The 20574-nt window shown below is 30.1% G+C and overlaps 2 protein-coding genes across 2 annotated transcripts; one reads left to right on the forward strand and one right to left on the reverse strand.

Annotated features, from left to right (window-relative positions):
- Window positions 1-2442: 2442 nt before the first annotated feature.
- Window positions 2443-12905, reverse strand: LOC123301283 (zinc finger protein 62 homolog). The gene is made up of 3 exons (XM_044884018.1): window positions 11591-12905; window positions 8133-8308; window positions 2443-5383 (listed from the first exon to the last, which is right to left on the reverse strand). The coding sequence occupies exons 1-3, from the start codon at window positions 12752-12754 to the stop codon at window positions 2629-2631; spliced, it is 4095 nt and encodes a 1364-aa protein (XP_044739953.1). The 5' UTR covers window positions 12755-12905; the 3' UTR covers window positions 2443-2628.
- Window positions 12906-15614: 2709 nt separating this feature from the next.
- On the forward strand, window positions 15615-19987 carry LOC123300995 (26S proteasome regulatory subunit 7). Its single transcript, XM_044883700.1, has 5 exons — window positions 15615-15787; window positions 15856-15893; window positions 17374-17687; window positions 18728-18896; window positions 19234-19987. Exons 1-5 carry the CDS (start codon window positions 15712-15714, stop codon window positions 19942-19944), a joined length of 1308 nt encoding a protein of 435 aa, XP_044739635.1. The 5' UTR covers window positions 15615-15711; the 3' UTR covers window positions 19945-19987.
- Window positions 19988-20574: the final 587 nt, after the last annotated feature.

A 20574-nucleotide genomic window follows, 5' to 3' on the forward strand; every position in this document is an offset into this window, starting at 1 on the left:
AAAATACTAACCTGACCTCTACTGATTTAAATATGAAATGAAGTTTAAACCATGGAGGTTATAAAGAAGGAGAACGATCGCTTTAGAAAATATTGTCCTCGAAATATGGACAAAATAAGACAGGCGCTGGAATCGCTATGTCGTCTCATTAAAAGCGGGCTGTGCGCTAATTTCAAATGATCTATCAACGTTTAATATACGTGTATATAATATCATTCAAAGGAAAAAAAAGCAAATAATGAAATTATTATTAATTATTATTATTATTATTTACTAATGAATAAATTATAAATTATCTATTCTACTTTATAAATTTATCTATACTACTTTATAAATTTGAATGGTACTAACTTCATCTACTTGTACTCATTAACAGCTAACTTCGCAGATACTACTTACCGACGACAGCGCGGCTGGTGGCTGAAAAACGAACTATAAATTCTACAAATTTTCAGGGACAGCCGGGCTAATGCTTTAGCACGTAGCGATCGTTCTCCTTCTATATAACGTCCATGGTTTAAACATTAAACTATGGAATGTAGATGTAAGGAACACAATCTCTATGTTAAACAAGTGAAAACAAACAATTGACTGAGTTAATTGTTGAAATACCATGCATAGTCGGTGTTGATTTCTTTATCACATAACACATGTATAGACAGTATGTATAAAATGTATAGACAGTGTTGATGCGCAATCATTTGTTTTTTTGACGTCACGTAAATAACAAAAGATATTCACTTTTAAATAAACACACATACAACATACAAATACTATAAAATTTTCACCTAATTATCGCCCTCGTTGGTAAACAGTGATGTTTACAAAAAAATGTTTCAAACAAAAGTTATTTATTTTTTTATAAGGAACATTTTTTACATTTAAACTTTTGTTCTATCTCTAACGGTTTACAAGATGGGTCCTACGGACCCAAGACCCAATTGGCCTATGATGCTCATTTACGAACTTGACCTCTCTTTTTACGTCCTGAGTACGCTGTAAAAATTTCAGCTCGATATCTTTTTTCGTTTTTGAGTTATCGTGTCCACAGACGGACGGACAAAACAAACATGCTGGAGAAATTATATCCAAGGATTGATTAGGATAATACATTAGAATTTGAGAGCGATTCATTTGAAAGCTAACATTCGCATTCGCGAATGTACAAAATTTTCAGTGTTTTTTTTTTCACTACATTTAATCGATATCTGGTAGTATAATTCAAAAAAAGTTGATAAAGAGTTACTTTCTCGTAAGACTGCAGTTAACAAATGTTAATATTTGTGAACAATTTTTTCACAAAAACTTACACGTTAAGGTATAGTTGTAGCTTCACTATACGATATGTAAAGACTTTAAACTATTATAAAAAAGTTAATTTTCCTTCTAATCTAATATTTTTTAATTAACATGGGAGGCGAAACGACCCCCTTTATTCACCTTTTTTTTTTCGTATTTTTTGCTCCAATAAAACACAATAATATGAAAATTTACATTGATTTTTATTTTTAACATTAAAAGTTTTAATATATTTTCATCTATAATTTCGCTGAGTATCTTGTATTACAAATATTACATGAAAATGGTTTTTCCCCGGTGTAAATTCGTATATTTACTCGTTGTGGTTCTAATACAATTTCATCTAAAATTTTGTAAATTCTGTATTTAATTGTTTTTCATTTTTTATAATTTCGTAGTTAATTATATTTAATTGTCATTTTCATTAATTCATTAGCAGACACGGCGAACTTCGTACCGCCTATCAGTCGATTATTTATTTTATTTTTTTTAAATACTTTTCAGATATCTTATCTGCAAAGGGAAAAGGTATATGGGCTATAATAGTTATGATTAATAAACATACAACTACAAATACTATTACAAACCTTAATAGTTGGCATGCAATTTTCCCGAACTACTTTTGTTGCTATAAATGAGGTCAATTGAAAGCAGTCTTTGTATTGTTTTGCTTTCCTGGAACCTCTCTACTCTCCACGTTATATTCGTGTAAGGCCATCTATTAGTTTTGATAATAAATTATCCATTTCAATGGTTGTTGGGGAAACACTATTTTATATATTTTGGTATATAAAATATTTATGATATGTACTGAGTTTATTTTAGTGCTTAGGTCTTATTAATCGTGTTGATTATATTTAGGTAGTGTTTAATTGTGAATATAATTGACTATTAACGAAATAAGATGGTTTTACATTGCATTTAACTTACATCAAACTAATAATTCATTGTTATTAGTAATGTTAATATTAAAATAAATATGCTATTTTATTTCAAATATTGCAATAAATTATTATTTTATTAATGTTTGTTATTTTATTTAAAAATCTCCACTTTATTTAATTAGAAGACAAATAAATACAAAAAAAAAAATGATAAACTTAATAGACAATATTTCGAATAATACCTAATTCCCGCCATTTAAAAAAAAAGTTTATTGTAAGTGCCTTTCTCCAGGGGGCTTTTTGGACAACATTTCATGTACAGTAGAGATGCCTATCTATTTAAGTAATAAATTATAATCTGTGTATATAAAAAAAGAATTAGCGAAATCGGTTGGTTCAGCTGCTGCCGAGATTTGCGCTTAGCAACACATTCAGCGATTCATTTTTATTTTATAGATTTAAATTTAATGTTAGTATTAAAACATTTTGGTATATCTTCCATCATACCACTGTTGCTGTCTTCTTGTAGTTCATGTTGCATTTTTCTGTCCTCATCAGCGTCTTCTAATATTTCTTCTTTGATTATTAATTCTGTGTTCAGTTGTTTTTCAAGTTTAATATTTTCTTCTTTGATAATATTATTTATAGCCATATCAAATGGTTTTTCACAAGTGTACATTCTTTTATGTGCATTTAGATTGCCTCTTCGAACAAATGTTTTATTACAAATATCACATGCAAATGATTTATCAGCATTGTGAATTCTTGTATGTGCAACTAGATTGTATCTTAGAGTAAATGTTTTATTACAAATCTCACATACAAATGGTTTTTCTCCAGTGTGAATTCTTGTATGTCTCGTTAGATCACTTCTTTCAGTAAATGTTTTATTACAAATCTCACATGCAAATGGTTTTTTTCCAGTGTGAATTCTTGTATGTGCCCTTAGATTACTTCTTCCAGTAAATGTTTTATTACAAATATCACATGCAAATGGTTTTTCCCCAGTGTGAATTCTTGTATGTCTCGTTAGATCACTTCTTTTAGTAAATGTTTTATTACAAATATCACATGCAAATGGTTTATCAGCATTGTGAATTCTTTTATGTGCATTTAGATTGTCTCTTCGAACAAATGTTTTATTACAAATATCACATGCAAATGGTTTTTCTCCGGTGTGAATACTTTTATGTGCATTTAGATTGATTCTTCGAGTAAATGTTTCATTACAAATCTCACATGCAAATGGTTTATCAGCAGTGTGAATTCTTGTATGTGCCATTAGATTACTTCTTTCAGTAAATGTTTTATTACAAATATCACATGCAAATGGTTTAACAGCAGTGTGAATTCTTGTATGTGCCACTAGATGGTATCTTAGAGTAAATGTTTTATTACAAATCTCACATACAAATGGTTTTTCCCCAGTGTGAATTCTTGTATGTCTCGTTAGATCACTTCTTTCAGTAAATGTTTTATTACAAATATCACATGCAAATGGTTTTTCCCCAGTGTGAATTCTTGTATGTGCCCTTAGATTACTTCTTCCAGTAAATGTTTTATTACAAATATCACATGCAAATGGTTTTTCCCCAGTGTGAATTCTTGTATGTGCCCTTAGATTACTTCTTCCAGTAAATGTTTTATTACAAATATCACATGCAAATGGTTTTTCCCCAGTGTGAATTCTTGTATGTGCCCTTAGATTACTTCTTCCAGTAAATGTTTTATTACAAATATCACATGCAAATGGTTTTTCCCCAGTGTGAATTCTTGTATGTGCCCTTAGATTACTTCTGCCAGTAAATGTTTTATTACAAATATCACATGCAAATGGTTTATCAGCATTGTGAATTCTTGTATGTGCAACTAGATTGTATCTTAGAGTAAATGTTTTATTACAAATCTCACATACAAATGGTTTTTCTCCAGTGTGAATTCTTGTATGTCTCGTTAGATCACTTCTTTCAGTAAATGTTTTATTACAAATCTCACATGCAAATGGTTTTTTTCCAGTGTGAATTCTTGTATGTGCCCTTAGATTACTTCTTCCAGTAAATGTTTTATTACAAATCTCACATACAAATGGTTTTTCTCCAGTGTGAATTCTTGTATGTCTCGTTAGATCACTTCTTTCAGTAAATGTTTTATTACAAATCTCACATGCAAATGGTTTTTTTCCAGTGTGAATTCTTGTATGTGCCCTTAGATTACTTCTTCCAGTAAATGTTTTATTACAAATCTCACATACAAATGGTTTTTCTCCAGTGTGAATTCTTGTATGTCTCGTTAGATCACTTCTTTCAGTAAATGTTTTATTACAAATCTCACATGCAAATGGTTTTTTTCCAGTGTGAATTCTTGTATGTGCCCTTAGATTACTTCTTCCAGTAAATGTTTTATTACAAATATCACATGCAAATGGTTTTTCCCCAGTGTGAATTCTTGTATGTCTCGTTAGATCACTTCTTTCAGTAAATGTTTTATTACAAATCTCACATGCAAATGGTTTTTTTCCAGTGTGAATTCTTGTATGTGCCCTTAGATTACTTCTTCCAGTAAATGTTTTATTACAAATCTCACATACAAATGGTTTTTCTCCAGTGTGAATTCTTGTATGTCTCGTTAGATCACTTCTTTTAGTAAATGTTTTATTACAAATATCACATGCAAATGGTTTATCAGCATTGTGAATTCTTTTATGTGCATTTAGATTGTCTCTTCGAACAAATGTTTTATTACAAATATCACATGCAAATGGTTTTTCCCCAGTGTGAATTCTTGTATGTGCCCTTAGATTACTTCTTTTAGTAAATGTTTTATTACAAATATCACATGTAAATCGTTTTTCTCTAACAATAGTTTTTTTCTCGGTGATAGTTTTTTTATGACATGATAGTTTTGTACTAGTATTTATTTGTTGTGGATCTAATACATTTTCAGCTAAAATTTCGTTTATACCAAATTTTTTTGGTATATCTTCCATTATAACAATGTTGCTGTCTTCTTGTAGTTCATTTTCAATTTGTCCCTCTTGCATTGTAATGACCGTGTCCATGTCATCATTAACGTCTTCTAATATTTCATCTTTGATTATTAATTCTGTGTTCAGTTGTTTTTCAAGTTTTATATTTTCTTCTTTGATAACATTATTTATATCCATATCTTGAAATGCATTAATTGCCATGTTGGCGTTTCGTCTCACAAATCACAAAACGTTACATTTATATTCAGGGTTAACAGAAGTATTCAACAGAAAGTAGCACAATCTCACAGAAAATGCACACAATAACAAAAAAAAACCGCCCAATGTTCACTTTTTCAAATGAAAAATATATTTTTTATTTTCAAATATTTTATTTTTGAAAATAAAGTGATAAATAACAAAAAAATAGTATTTCCATATAATTTTAAAAATAAGTTAATCGTGAGATCAAATAAAAATATATAAAAAATTGCACATATTATGTTATTCAGACACGAAGGCATAAAATGTTATTGTAATTTTTGAAATAGATACAGATATATATTGGGAATACCAATCTCGATAGATAAGTGCAACGACTCACTGATACATATGTGATGCCAAATCATGAAGGTTATAAAGAAGGAGAAAGATCGCTATGTACTAAAGCATTAGCGCACCTGTCCCTGAAAATTTGTAGAATTTATAGTTAATTTTTAAGCCACCAGCCGCGCTGTCATCAAGAAGTAGTATCTGCGAAGTGGATGAAGTTAGTTGCATAATGTACAAATTGATATAGCATTTCAAATTAGCGCACAACAGCCCGCCTTTATTGATACTTCTTAGCGGTCGCAGCGCCTCACTTATTTTATCCATATTTCGGGGACAATATTTTCTATAGCGATCGTTCTCCTTCTTATAAGCTTCATGTGCCAAATGAAGGTGACGGGAGTAAAAGTAAAGAAAATTACAGACACGTATATATGTCTATGGGAATAGATCGAAAAGTAAGGTTTAAAAAATTTATTAATTCTTCAATTATGAACTATCGTACAGACTAGCTTCAAAATAGCCCAAATTGTGGAAAAACGCCCAATCTGGCAATCCTGTTTACATTATATTCTTAAAACTGTTTTATTACGATTCCGCCAGACTCTAAGGTTAGAATACACAGGATGCGTTCTACTAATCGTTCATAACCAGTGTTGCCAACTTTCAATTCTCAAACCCACTAAACAGACGATAGAAAACCACTAGAAAACCACTAAGACTTCTGCCATAATAAAAATTCAAAACTTTTAATTTATTATGAAGCAAATAATTGAAAATTCAAAACTTATATTTCTGAAATTCTATTTAGATTTTTATGATGATGTTTAAATAACTTTAAGTTAATAAAAATTCAATTAATATGTATGAAAACAGTTCTTTATTTAAAATAGAAAAACAATAGAGTACACATTTTTACTCTATAGCAAACAATTTTTACCTATAGAATTTCTATTCTTAAGATTCATCAATGAATAAAAACCACTAAAAAAAACCACTAGCCACTAAAAAGTAAATAATCCCACTAACAAAATATAAAAACTACTAGTTTTAGTAGTAAAACCACTAAGTTGGGAACACTGTATCATAACGGTCAAAATATTTCTTCAGCCATTGCCAAAGAATACAGTATGTATCTGTATTCTTTGCCGTTGCGTACGACGACATGTTGAGTGTGTTCCACTTAGCACTTTTAATAACTTAAAGATACGACGAAAAAAAATTACGTTGTTATTTCGGAAATAGATATTTTAGTGAAAACTTATGTTTCTCCAACAAACATTTTGATTATATTTAAACGTAAATTATTTAAATACTCGCACTTATATGAAATATAAAAATTAAATTGTATATCTAGTTAACCAAAAATTATTAATGTTTATTGTTAGAGCTTACAAATTCCAATCTCTTTGTTTTATATTTTCAAACTTGCCATTAGTATTATTTACGTCAACGCTTAACTAACTCTTTATACAGTCGCACAAATTTTTTAGACTTTTAAAGTATTAACATATCTTACTATAACTCGTTTTATTAACTCTGAATAACTTTTCTGACAAGAGTCCGAAACCTTGGAATTATTCCGACTTTTTAAGTCTTATTAAAAGTTATTCAGATAGTGTGATCAAATTAACTTTTTGAATATTTTAATTCTGAGTTCGGAGAAAAAAATTGAATTTAGTAGATCATTATGATACAAATTGAAGAAACTAAAATCTAACATTTTTTGATGGTCGGAAGGGGTCCAAAAAAAATGGTAAAGTGGCCTAATCCGGTCTTTCGCGTGAGACATCGTCGGATTGAGTTAAAAATAAAAAAGCGTTTAATAAGCTTAGGCGCCGTAAAAAGGCGAAAAAAATGAGCTGTGAATGAACCCGATTGGTCCATCGATGTCCCCACAAATTGCAAAAAACCATCGATTTTGCTCGAAATTTCAAAACTTCATAGCTCTTGTTGTTTTAAAGATTCAAAGCTGAGATTTAAATGGATTGTGGCTTTTGTGCCCATGAAGTATCACACACAATTTCAGCAAGATCGAATGTATACTTTTTGCAAACCGTAGCTGAATGCAAAAAACAGGACTTTTGTAAAATGACCCAAAAAAATTTGTGGTGGGGTAACGCGCTATTTTTTACGCGATCATATGCTTCAATAGTTAAAGTAATACCTACTAAAGTGTCAACCTCTCATCTTTAGTAAAAGTTACTAAAATATTAATTTTAAATTACTATTATTTTAAATTATAACATTAAAAATAGGATGGGAGTAATGGGAGCAATTATTAAGAGACAGAAGTTATGTGACATAGTATGATGCATATGCATTTAATATTGTGATGCACTTACTATATTGAACTTTTGCTGCTATTTAGCTGCCTTGATGGATTATGTTTTGCTCTTTCGTAAGGCAAGAGTAAAAATTTTATCGTATAATACCTGTAACTGTACTTTTGATCTCGTTCTACTTGTTGTGTATACCAATCGCGACTTAAAACTTTATCACGTGCATCAATGAGACAAATAATATAATCATCTTTTATTTTGTACACAATGATGTCGTCGCAAAACAATAATTTCAATTTGTCTACTAAAAATCGCAATGCAGGTTGTGCCTTGATTGGGCACAGGCTTAAAATAAATTTTAAAGAAAACTGACATTCTTCGTCATGGGTTTGCAAACACTCTGCGACGAAGTCAATAACTTCCGACGACGATTTAGACATGGGACGACCAACAGCTACATTAGCTGGTTGCTTATAATAAAATGAACGTATACAGCGATCATGGTACCTTGCCTTCTTTTCGATTAAATCGAAGGCAGTTACACGTTCTAAAAGTGACAGTGCCCATGTAGAATTATCTTCTCTCTCTCTGACAGATTTTTCAACATTAACTTGAACCATTGCGCTATTAACATATCGTACTCGAGATAAATGTAATTTGCAGCTTTGTTTTACCTTTTTTTTCATACTCGGGCTAATGCTTTAGCACGTAGCGATCGTTCTCCTTCTATATAACGTCCATGGTTTAAACATTTAAACTATGGAATGTAGATGTAAATGTAAGGAACACAATCTCTATGTTAAAAAAGTGACAATAAAGTTGCATTAAATTAAGATGGCATTGGTGAAGCATTTTGGTACCATGCATTTTGTTACCAAACATACATCATAGACATAGGAAAAGTAGGGTCGGTGTATAAAATTCTATAATGCGCTCTCACTCTCTGGCCCGATCCTTCTTTTTCTTTGCCCATGATATAAATATCCTTTGCCACACTAGCGCCATTATAGCCATATATTTAATGCTATTTTGTGGACACTTTTTGATTCAAACATTCATATGAGATTGTGTTCCTTATCTCTAAATTTCATAAATTTTCACTTGTTTTTTTTCCATGGGAACTGATTCTAACGCTGCTAATCTTCTCTTATTATTTAACTCATTTAAAATATAGATATATTTTTTCATTAAAATTGTTTATTATTGTTCTAGCCTATTTTTTCCTATGCAATACAATTTTAGTCCGTGAGCATATTTTAGGTCAGAAGCCAACATGATAAGAGGTAAATGGAATTGAAAATGAAGGGTAAATCATGGAATTCCGCCAATTCATCAAAGATATACTTGGAAACAACGAACAAACCCTCAAAAAACTATTCATCTTCTTAACAAAATTACTAAAACTCATCTAAAATGGTGTAGCAACCTCACAAAATATCAACAAATTACTACCATGATTATTTAAACTTATATATATTATTCCATCAATTTTAATGTCATTATTACTTATGTATTATATAAGCTCCATATTATTATAATATCATACTAAAATTAATACTAGTTCATGGGGTTAAGACTTCACACCACGTGATGTCGTGGCCTCATCTTACACTGTGTAAATGACCATATAGTTGTTAGAAACAGTTTAAAAAAAAATATCATGAAATTTGATAAAGAAATAAAGAAGATAAGGTATGGGCAAAACAAACATGCTGGAGAAATTATATCTAAGGATTGATTAGGATAATACATTAGAATTTGAGAGCGATTCATTTGAAAGCTAACATTCGCATTCGCGAATGTACAAAATTTTCAGTGTTTTTTTTCACTACATTAATCGATATCTGGTAGTATAATTCAAAAAAAGTTGATAAAGAGTTACTTTCTCGTAAGACTGCAGTTAACAAATGTTAATATTTGTGAACAATTTTTTCACAAAAACTTACACGTTAAGGTATAATTGTAGCTTCACTATACGATATGTAAAGACTTTAAACTATTATAAAAAAGTTAATTTTCCTTCTAATTTAATATTTTTTTTACAACGCCCGCTCGGAAGTAGACTTTTCGAGCGCTGTATGTCACCTTCAAAATACACAATAATCGCATACTTAACTATATGTGTTTCATAAACGCACATGTTCGGTTATAGACTACATAACTGCACAGATTCCTAATACACTATACTACTATAAAATATAACCTCACGGATACTGTCTGTATTACGTTTCTCACTTTACTAGAAACTACTGACACGCCATCTGACGCCGCGATAATAACATGAAAATCATAATATACTAAATAATTTATGTTAATATTTTAACATAATTTATTTATACATAATAATTTTAACATAATTTACATTTAAAATAAGTAAATAAATCATTTCTCAAATTGATAAATTTCTCTCAAAGTCAACTTCCCGAGCGATTGTTGTAAAAAGTATTGAATGCTACTTGCGGAATAAGTAGCAAATATGACAGTCGTGATTACGGCATTCGCTCTAAGGTTATGATACATTCTTATGAAGACTCGTGTGGTTGTCGCAACTCGCCTACGGCTCGTAGCGACATCTACCACACTCGTCTTCATAAGAATGTCCCATAACCTTACGCTCACGCCGCAACACCACGACTGTCAGATTATTTGCTACTTATCCCACATGTAGCATTAATAACTATTAATTGTCATTTTTATTAATTCATTAGCAGACACGGCGAACTTCGTACCGCCTATCAGTCGATTATTTATTTTATTTTTTTTAAATACTTTTCAGATATCTTATCTGCAAAGGGAAAAGGTATATGGGCTATAATAGTTATGATTAATAAACATACAACTACAAATACTATTACAAACCTTAATAGTTGGCATGCAATTTTCCCGAACTACTTTTGTTGCTATAAATGAGGTCAATTGAAAGCAGTCTTTGTATTGTTTTGCTTTCCTGGAACCTCTCTACTCTCCACGTTATATTCGTGTAGGGCCATCTATTAGTTTTGATAATAAATTATCCATTTCAATGGTTGTAGGGGAAACAATATTTTATATATTTTGGTATATAAAATATTTATGTATGTACTGAGTTTATTTTAGTGCTTAGGTCTTGTTAATCGTGTTGATTACACTTAGGTAGTGTTTAATTGTGAATATAATTGACTATTAACGAAATAAGATGGTTTTACATTGCATTTAACTTACATCAAACTAATAATTCATTGTTATTAGTAATGTTAATATTAAAATAAATATGCTATTTTATTTCAAATATTGCAATAAATTATTATTTTATCAATGTTTGTTATTTTATTTAAAAATCTCCACTTTATTTAATTAGAAGACAAATAAATACAAAAAAAATGATAAACTTAATAGACAATATTTCGAATAATACCTAATTCCCGCCATTTAAAAAAAAGTTTATTGTAAGTGCCTTTCTCCAGGGGGCTGTTTGGACAACATTTCATGTACAGTGTACAGTAGAGTTGCCTATCTATTTATGTAATAAATTATAATCTGTGTATATAAAAAAGAATTAGCGAAATCGGTTGGTTCAGCTGCTCTCAAGATTTGCGCTTAGCAACACATTCAGCGCTTCATTTTTATTTTATAGATTTAAATTTAATGTTAGTATTAAAACTTTTTGGTATATCTTCCATCATACCACTGTTGCTGTCTTCTTGTAGTTCATGTTGCATTTTTCTGTCCTCATCAGCGTCTTCTAATATTTCTTCTTTGATTATTAATTCTGTGTTCAGTTGTTTTTCAAGTTTAATATTTTCTTCTTTGATAATATTATTTATAGCCATATCAAATGGTTTTTCACAAGTGTACATTCTTTTATGTGCATTTAGATTGCCTCTTTGAACAAATGTTTTATTACAAATATCACATGCAAATGGTTTATCAGCATTGTGAATTCTTGTATGTGCCCTTAGATTACTTCTTTCAGTAAATGTTTTATTACAAATATCACATGCAAATGGTTTTTCTCCAGTATGAATTCTTGTATGTGCCCTTAGAGTACTTCTTTCAGTAAATGTTTTATTACAAATATCACATGCAAATGGTTTATCAGCATTGTGAATTCTTTTATGTGCATTTAGCTTGTCTCTTCGAGCAAATGTTTTATTACAAATATCACATGCAAATGGTTTATCAGCATTGTGAATTATTGTGTGTGCGTTTAGATTACTTCTTCCAGTAAATGTTTTATTACAAATATCACATGCAAATGGTTTTTCTCCAGTATGAATTCTTGTATGTGCCCTTAGAGTACTTCTTTCAGTAAATGTTTTATTACAAATCTCACATGCAAATGGTTTTTCTCCAGTATGAATTCTTGTATGTCTCGTTAGAGTACTTCTTTTAGCAAATGTTTTATTACAAATCTCACATGCAAATGGTTTTTCTCCAGTATGAATTCTTGTATGTCTCGTTAGAGTATTTTTTTCAGTAAATGTTTTATTACAAATCTCACATGCAAATGGTTTTTCTCCAGTATGAATTCTTGTATGTGCCCTTAGAGTACTTCTTTCCGTAAATGTTTTATTACAAATCTCACATGCAAATGGTTTTTCCCCAGTGTGAATTCTTGTATGTCTCGTTAGAGTATTTTTTTCAGTAAATGTTTTATTACAAATCTCACATACAAATGGTTTTTCCCCAGTGTGAATTCTTGTATGTCTCGTTAGATCACTTCTTTCAGTAAATGTTTTATTACAAATATCACATGCAAATGGTTTATCAGCATTGTGAATTCTTGTATGTGCCATTAGAGTGTATCTTAGAGTAAATGTTTTATTACAAATCTCACATACAAATGGTTTTTCCCCAGTATGAATTCTTGTATGTCTCGTTAGAGTACTTCTTTTAGCAAATGTTTTATTACAAATATCACATGCAAATGGTTTATCAGCATTGTGAATTCTTTTATGTGCATTTAGATTGTCTCTTCGAACAAATGTTTTATTACAAATATCACATGCAAATGGTTTTTCTCCAGTGTGAATTCTCTTATGTGCATTTAGATTACTTCTTTTAGTAAATGTTTTATTACAAATATCACATGTAAATCGTTTTTCTCTAACAATAGTTTTTTTCTCGGTGATAGTTTTTTTATGACATGATAGTTTTGTACTAGTATTTATTTGTTGTGGATCTAATACATTTTCAGCTAAAATTTCGTCGTTAATAATGACTTCTGTATTTAATTGTTTGTCATTTTCATTAATTTGTTTAAATTTAACGTTAGTATTAAATCTTTTTGGCATATCTTCCATTATAACAATGTTGCTGTCTACTTGCAGTTCATTTTCAATTTGTCCCTCTTGCATTGTAATGACCGTGTCCATGTCATCATTAACGTCTTCTAATATTTCATCTTTGATTATTAATTCTGTGTTCAGTTGTTTTTCAAGTTTTATATTTTCTTCTTTGATAACATTATTTATATCCATATCTTGAAATGCATTAATTGCCATGTTGGCGTTTCGTCTCACAAATCACAAAACGTTACATTTACTTTCAGGGTTGCCAGAAGTATTCAACAGAAAGTAGCACAATCTCACAGAAAATGCGCACAATAACAAAAAAAAAAAAAAAAACCGCCCAATGTTCACTTTTTCAAATGAAAAATATATTTTTCATTTTCAAATATTTTATTTTTGAAAATAAAGTGATAAATAACAAAAAAATAGTATTTCCATATAATTTTAAAAATAAGTTAATCGTGAGATCAAATAAAAATATATAAAAAATTGCACATATTATGTTATTCAGACACGAAGGCATAAAATGTTATTGTAATTTTTGAAATAGATACAGATATATATTGGGAATACCAATCTCGATAGATAAGTGCAACGACTCACTGATACATATGTGATGCCAAATCATGAAGGTTATAAAGAAGGAGAAAGACAGCTATGTACTAAAACATTAGCGCACCTGTCCCTGAAAATTTGTAGAATTTATAGTTAATTTTTAAGCCACCAGCCGCGCTGTCATCAAGAAGTAGTATTTGCGAAGTGGATGAAGTTAGTTGCATAATGTACAAATTGATATATCATTTCAAATTAGCGCACAACAGCCCGCCTTTATTGATACTTCTTGGAGGTCGCAGCGCCTCACTTATTTTAACCATATTTCGGGGACAATATTTTCTATAGCGATCGTTCTCCTTCTTATAAGCTTCATGTGCCAAATGAAGGTGACGGGAGTAAAAGTAAAGAAAATTACAGACACATATATATGTCTATGGGAATAGATCGAAAAGTCAGAATACACAGGATGCGTTCTACTAATCGTTCATAACGATCAAAATATTTCTTCAGCCGTTGCCAAAGAATACAGTATGTATCTGTATTCTTTGCCGTTGCGTACGACGACATGTTGAGTGTGTTCCACTTAGCAATTTTAATAACTTAAAGATACGACGAAAAAAAATTACGTTGTTTGATTCGGAAATAGATATTTTAGTGAAAACTTATGTTTCTCCAACAAACATCTTGATTATATTTAAACGTAAATTATTGAAATACTCGCACTTATATGAAATATAAAAATTAAATTGTATAACCAAAAATTATTAATGTTTATTGTTAGAGCTTACAAATTCCAACCTCTTTGTTTTATATTTTCAAACTTGCCATTAATATTATTTACGTCAACGCTTAACTAACTCTTTATACAGTCGCACAAATTTTTTAGACTTTTAAAGTATTAACAAATCTTACTATAACTCGTTTTATTAAGTCTGAATAACTTTTCTGACAAGAGTCCGAAACCTTGGAAAGGCTTTTTCAGACTTTTATAAGAAAAAGCAAAAATTTAGGAACTGTTATTCCGACTTATTTTCAGTTTTGTTTTTCCACAAAGCGGTGAGGAAATATTTTTCTAATACCGGATCAAAGAATACAGATACATAACTCTTTGGCCGGATCTTACATTATCGGCAAATTATTTTCGTTCATATTATCTACCAATTATTTTACCATAGAAATAGAAAAAAACATTTTTTGTAATTTTTCAAGATTAAAAAAATTTTTAAAATACGTATAAATGTAAAGCATGAATATTATTAATTAAAATCGTTAGTAAAATATAAAATAAAATTACCGATGAATAGTATTCTTCATAGTATAATTAGACAAGGTATACTCTTGCACAGGTAGGGGGTAGAGTGGGGGCATCCTTCCATTCTTGGTAATCTCTCTCACACGGTGCCAGGTCACCGCTAAATTGATTATTTGTTTACGTTCGAGGTTACTTTTTTCAACAAATCATCTCGAAATTATTTAAAAAAAATTTTGATGAGTTAGTTATCTTTTACATGTCTTATGTCAAAAACAAAAATCATTGAAAGGAACGACTTTTTCATTACTAAAATCAAGGATTGTTCACACAAACGAATTTCCGTTTTAACAACAATTGAATCAGGAAGCGGGAAAAAGCTAAGCTGGCGTCAACTTGGATGTGCACAAACTGAACTTCCCACTACTACATGTTATCTATGAACTGAACCAAAACTCGTCCTCCATCGAACATACCTTGTCTAACTTTACCGTGGTATTAATAGTTTAACATTTAGTACTTTTTTAGTTCTACACTGAAGTAAGCGTTTAAAGCTAATGTCATATTTGACTTGATTTTTGCTTGTAATTGTCGGCTGAAAATTCTGACAGTGTATATTTTTTAGTTCAAGTTATTAGTTTTACAAAAAATCTGAAAAATGCCAGACCATTTAGGAGATGATATGAGAAAAGTAAAAGAAGCAGACAAGGAGGAACCCGAAAAAGAAATTAAATGTAAAATTTTGTGTATATTGGAAAATGTATTTAAAGTTAACCTAATTATTTAAACTTTTTTTGTTTAGCTTTGGACGAAGGTGATATTTATTTACTAAAAGCGTATGTAAGTAAAAAAATAAAATTATCTTTTATGATAAAGCTGGGCATAATTTAAAAAGTACCCCGTTTAAATTAACTAATTTTAATTTCAAATTTCTTAGTTGAAATATTTTCATATTTTGAAGTAAATACGGAACTAGTTTGCATGAAGCAAGCCCAACAAATTTTCTTCACATTATGCCATAAATATTAACAAATGTCATAAATTCTTCAACAAGATAGTACGAACCATAACCAGCCAGTGCTTTGTTTGTGAATTAAGTTTAAAGTTTTAAAATATACTGTTTGAAAGACTTTTCTCGCAGGTTTATTAAGGATCCTTTATTGTTTTTTAAAAGTATTTATTTTTAAACATTATTATCGCTGATTTAAATGTATTTTTTTAAAATAATTTACAAAAAACAAAACCGATAAACTGAAACAAAGATATGCTGGGACGATAAAGTGAAAATTCTATGATTATTTGTTGCTTGTCTCTTAATGACATATAAAGGGTGGTAGTTCTGGTTATAATCATGCCTCTCAGAAGGGTTGAAAAGTTTTTTTTGTATTTATTTAAATTTTACTTACTTTTAAGTACTTTGATTTTATGAGAAAAAACTGATAAAGTTTCGTGTTGACAAAAATCGCAGTACAAATTAAAAAAGTCACAAATTTATTAACTTTTAAAGTGATAAGAATAGCAACTATTGTATTGACTTTCAAAAAAGAAAATTTAACTACCGCTCTCTCCCTCCCCTCAACCCTTTTCTTGGAATATAGAAAATCATTCAAAATTTGGAAATTTCTTTGGAAACTTATAGTTTCTTATCTATCTCTTATAGTTTCGGAAAAACTTTCCACCTTTTATAGTTTACGTAGAGCTCAAAACACACACAAAAAATTGCTTTGAAAACCTTCTATTTTTATAATTTCGAAGATAAGCTCCGGAAACCTCTGGATATTAAATAGCTTCGAGTTATTGGCTTACATCATGATGATGACGTCATGTTTTTGTTATCGTTCAGAAAAAATTCAGAGAATTTGTCGGACACTATGACCACATGGTAATATTAATAATTATTAAACAATAAAATACTATGCCCGACAATAATATTACACCGATGAGCTCTTGTATTCCACCTCGAACATGCAGTACTTTATTATTTTTGTAAAGTCCTAAAAAAAATTTTATAATATTTTTTTCTATACGCTTATGATTGTAATATCTCGAGTTATATTTAATATTACAATATTCCCTGTTCGTTATTTGTAAAATTTACGTTCCACTTTCTTTCAAAGCAATTTAAAAGTAACAGTTTGGCCAGAGTATTTTTGGATTGTTCAACTGGAAAACATGGAAGTAAGGCAATTATATTTTGGAAAAACAGTGGTCACCATGAAAGTAGCCTCATATTACTGAGACACTTACTACATTTTCTTTACATTTAAACTAATCCTTATAATTTTTTAAATTCTGATTAATTAAAAAAAATTTTTCTTAGGGTCAAGGCCAATACACTCAAACAATCAAAACTATTGATGAAGATATTCAAACAATTATCAAACGAGTAAATGAATTGACTGGAATTAAGGAATCTGATACGGGTTTGGCACCACCGGCATTATGGGATTTGGCAGCTGATAAACAAACACTACAAAATGAGCAACCCTTACAGGTTGCACGCTGTACAAAAATTATTAATGCTGATTCAGACGATCCTAAATATATTATTAATGTAAAACAATTTGCAAAATTTGTTGTTGATCTAGCAGATTCTGTAGCACCAACTGATATCGAAGAAGGAATGCGTGTTGGGTAAGATCATCTTTAAAGCGGTTCAAGGTTTTTGTTCCTGTTTATTAAAAAAATATTCTTATTTTAACGCTAAGATGTCAGCGCCACGAGTAAAAAAAGAAAACTGCACTCAGCAAAAAAGTTACATTCAGCTGATTTTTTCATTGAATGAAAAGACAAAATATACCTATTTTATTATCATTTGGTATGTGCGTATGGTTTACATGTTTGTAAACAAACATTTCCGTTAAATATTATGTATCTATGCGCGTTGCAAACTATATAAAATCGAAAAGTATTTTTATGGTTTATACGCGTTTATAGTTATCCATCTACCAAAGAAAAAAATTAGTTGCTATTAATTTCTGTAAGATTACTATATTTCGAAAAAACATTGTACAGAATCCGATCCATTATTCGAAATTTCGAATAAATTAAACATTTATAAAATCTAATTTGTTAGTTGTACTTTACTGTTTTTGTATGGATAAATGCTTAATGCGATAAAAAAGCCGATGCGTTTATAAATGCTAAAAGTAGACACTTAATCGATGTCATTTTCAACTTCTAATAAAAACAAATTAAGTTTGTACGAATTAGTATGAAGAACTTTGTATAATTTTGGACTTTAGTACCTAATAATCTAATTGCCCATCGAGTGACATTGAGTGACACATTTTTAGAAATTGGTTTGTGACTTAATTATGCTTAAGTCTATTAATTTTTTATATACGATAATTATTGTAAGGATGTTATTTTTGACGATTATTAACTGTGGACTTTCTGCATGACGCCTGGCCTTGACAGAATCCAATTGCTTCAAAAAAAGAGATACCTGATGTCGAATTGATGCCGGCGGGGCGTTGCAAAAACTTTCTAAATCGCGTGAAGTAGAACGTCCCACTTAAAATAATTTTCCTTCCATTCTACTTTATTTATTTTAGAATAAGCTTTATTATAAAACCTGTTAAAACGTCTATTAACAGTTAAAAAAAATTGAACAATAATAGGCCGATTAGAAATAGAAATCAACAAACGATAAATGTTTTATAATTTTGCAGTGTTGATCGTAACAAATATCAAATTCATATTCCATTACCACCGAAAATCGATCCAACAGTAACGATGATGCAAGTTGAAGAAAAACCAGATGTTACATACAGTGATGTGGGCGGATGTAAAGAACAAATCGATAAACTTCGTGAAGTTGTTGAAACTCCATTGTTACATGTAAATACTTCATTACTATTTTATAATTCGGGAATTTGGACACTTTTTGCAGTCACAAAAAGGTCAAATGCTGCACCAAAATACGTTACGGTTTCTCTTTTTACGTATTTTAATATTTTGGAACCAATTAGGCACTATTTCACCTTTAAAATAATGCCAACGGTTTTTTTAAAAAATATTTTTCATTTAAATAAAAATTGGGTCCGATATAATTGGAAAACGGTAAAAAAACCATTTTCATGTCGAAAAATTGACTGCTATTATTAAATTCACTACAAAAAGTAGCCCAGCTCCTAGATTAAAAATTTGTAATTCATATTTTAATTTCAATTTACAGCCAGAGAAATTTGTAAAACTTGGTATTGAACCACCAAAAGGTGTGTTGTTGTTTGGACCACCCGGTACAGGAAAAACATTGTGCGCACGTGCTGTAGCAAATCGTACAGATGCATGTTTCATTCGTGTTATTGGATCAGAATTGGTACAAAAGTACGTCGGAGAAGGTGCTCGTATGGTGCGTGAACTATTCGAAATGGCACGATCCAAGAAAGCATGTTTAATATTCTTCGATGAAATTGATGCGATTGGTGGAGCCCGATTCGATGATGGAGCTGGGGGCGATAATGAAGTACAACGTACTATGTTAGAATTAATCAACCAATTAGATGGTTTTGATCCGCGTGGTAACATCAAAGTTTTGATGGCAACAAATCGACCTGATACATTAGATCCAGCCTTAATGCGACCCGGACGTTTAGATCGTAAAGTTGAATTTGGTTTACCAGATTTAGAGGGACGTACGCATATATTTAAAATTCATGCTCGTTCAATGTCAGTCGAACGTGACATTCGATTTGAGTTGTTAGCACGTTTGTGCCCAAATAGTACTGGTGCTGAAATTCGATCTGTGTGTACTGAAGCGGGAATGTTTGCAATTCGTGCACGTCGAAAAGTTGCTACTGAAAAAGATTTCTTAGAAGCTGTAAACAAAGTCATTAAATCGTACGCTAAATTTTCAGCTACTCCACGATATATGACTTATAATTAGATTTTAAGGATTAATTTACTAATAAAAAATTTATTGTAACACTTTTTCTTATAATAATAAATGAAAATTTAATATACAAAAAAGTTTTTTTTTTTATTTAAATAAACAACAAAAACAAATTCAACATAAATTAAGTGAAGTGAGGAACAAATATTTTAAATAAACAAAAATTGGTCAATAAATTGACTGCTTCATTATTATAACGAGCCAAAAACATTTTTATTTTCTTTTTATTAAAACTTCTAATGTCTGATGCCATTTGTAACACGGTCAGATGCCATAAGATCTTAATGTGATATACAACCAGAAGTACGATTTCCTTGTTTTCTACTTAATCTCTCGATAAGTTTTTATTATTAAGCCAAACCGAATTAGAATTTGACCCGGGAAGAATTCATAACCGCTATTTTTCTTCGAAAATCATTGGTAGGGCTCACTGGCAGTCTACATTTCGGTTTTCGAAATTCCAACCCTGCTGCGTCATCCGCCATCTTGGATTTGAAGATGAATTTACGTTTTATTTTCAATTTTATACGAACTCGTTTATTTTCAATTTTATACGAAAAATGGTCAATACTAAAGTTAATTTTTAATTAAATTTCCTGATCCTTGATTGAATTTCCTGATATT

This window comes from Chrysoperla carnea, chromosome 5 (assembly GCF_905475395.1).
Source record: "Chrysoperla carnea chromosome 5, inChrCarn1.1, whole genome shotgun sequence".
Lineage (NCBI taxonomy): Eukaryota > Metazoa > Arthropoda > Insecta > Neuroptera > Chrysopidae > Chrysoperla > Chrysoperla carnea.

Bases quoted from the DNA above. Each gene is read 5' to 3' on its own strand.
- LOC123301283 (XM_044884018.1), bottom strand. From the start codon at position 12,754: ATGGCACATACAAGAATTCACAATGCTGATAAACCATTTGCATGTGAT. The intron at 8,309-11,590 runs ATAAAATAAAAA...TGCCCAATCAAG, and splicing joins CTAACATTAAATTTAAATCT to GCACAACCTGCATTGCGATT. The intron at 5,384-8,132 runs GTATTATACGAT...GTGATTTGTGAG, and splicing joins GATCAAAAGTACAGTTACAG to ACGAAACGCCAACATGGCAA.
- LOC123300995 (XM_044883700.1), top strand. From the start codon at position 15,712: ATGCCAGACCATTTAGGAGATGATATGAGAAAAGTAAAAGAAGCAGAC. The intron at 15,788-15,855 runs GTAAAATTTTGT...TTTTTTGTTTAG, and splicing joins ACCCGAAAAAGAAATTAAAT to CTTTGGACGAAGGTGATATT. The intron at 18,897-19,233 runs GTAAATACTTCA...TTCAATTTACAG, and splicing joins TTGAAACTCCATTGTTACAT to CCAGAGAAATTTGTAAAACT.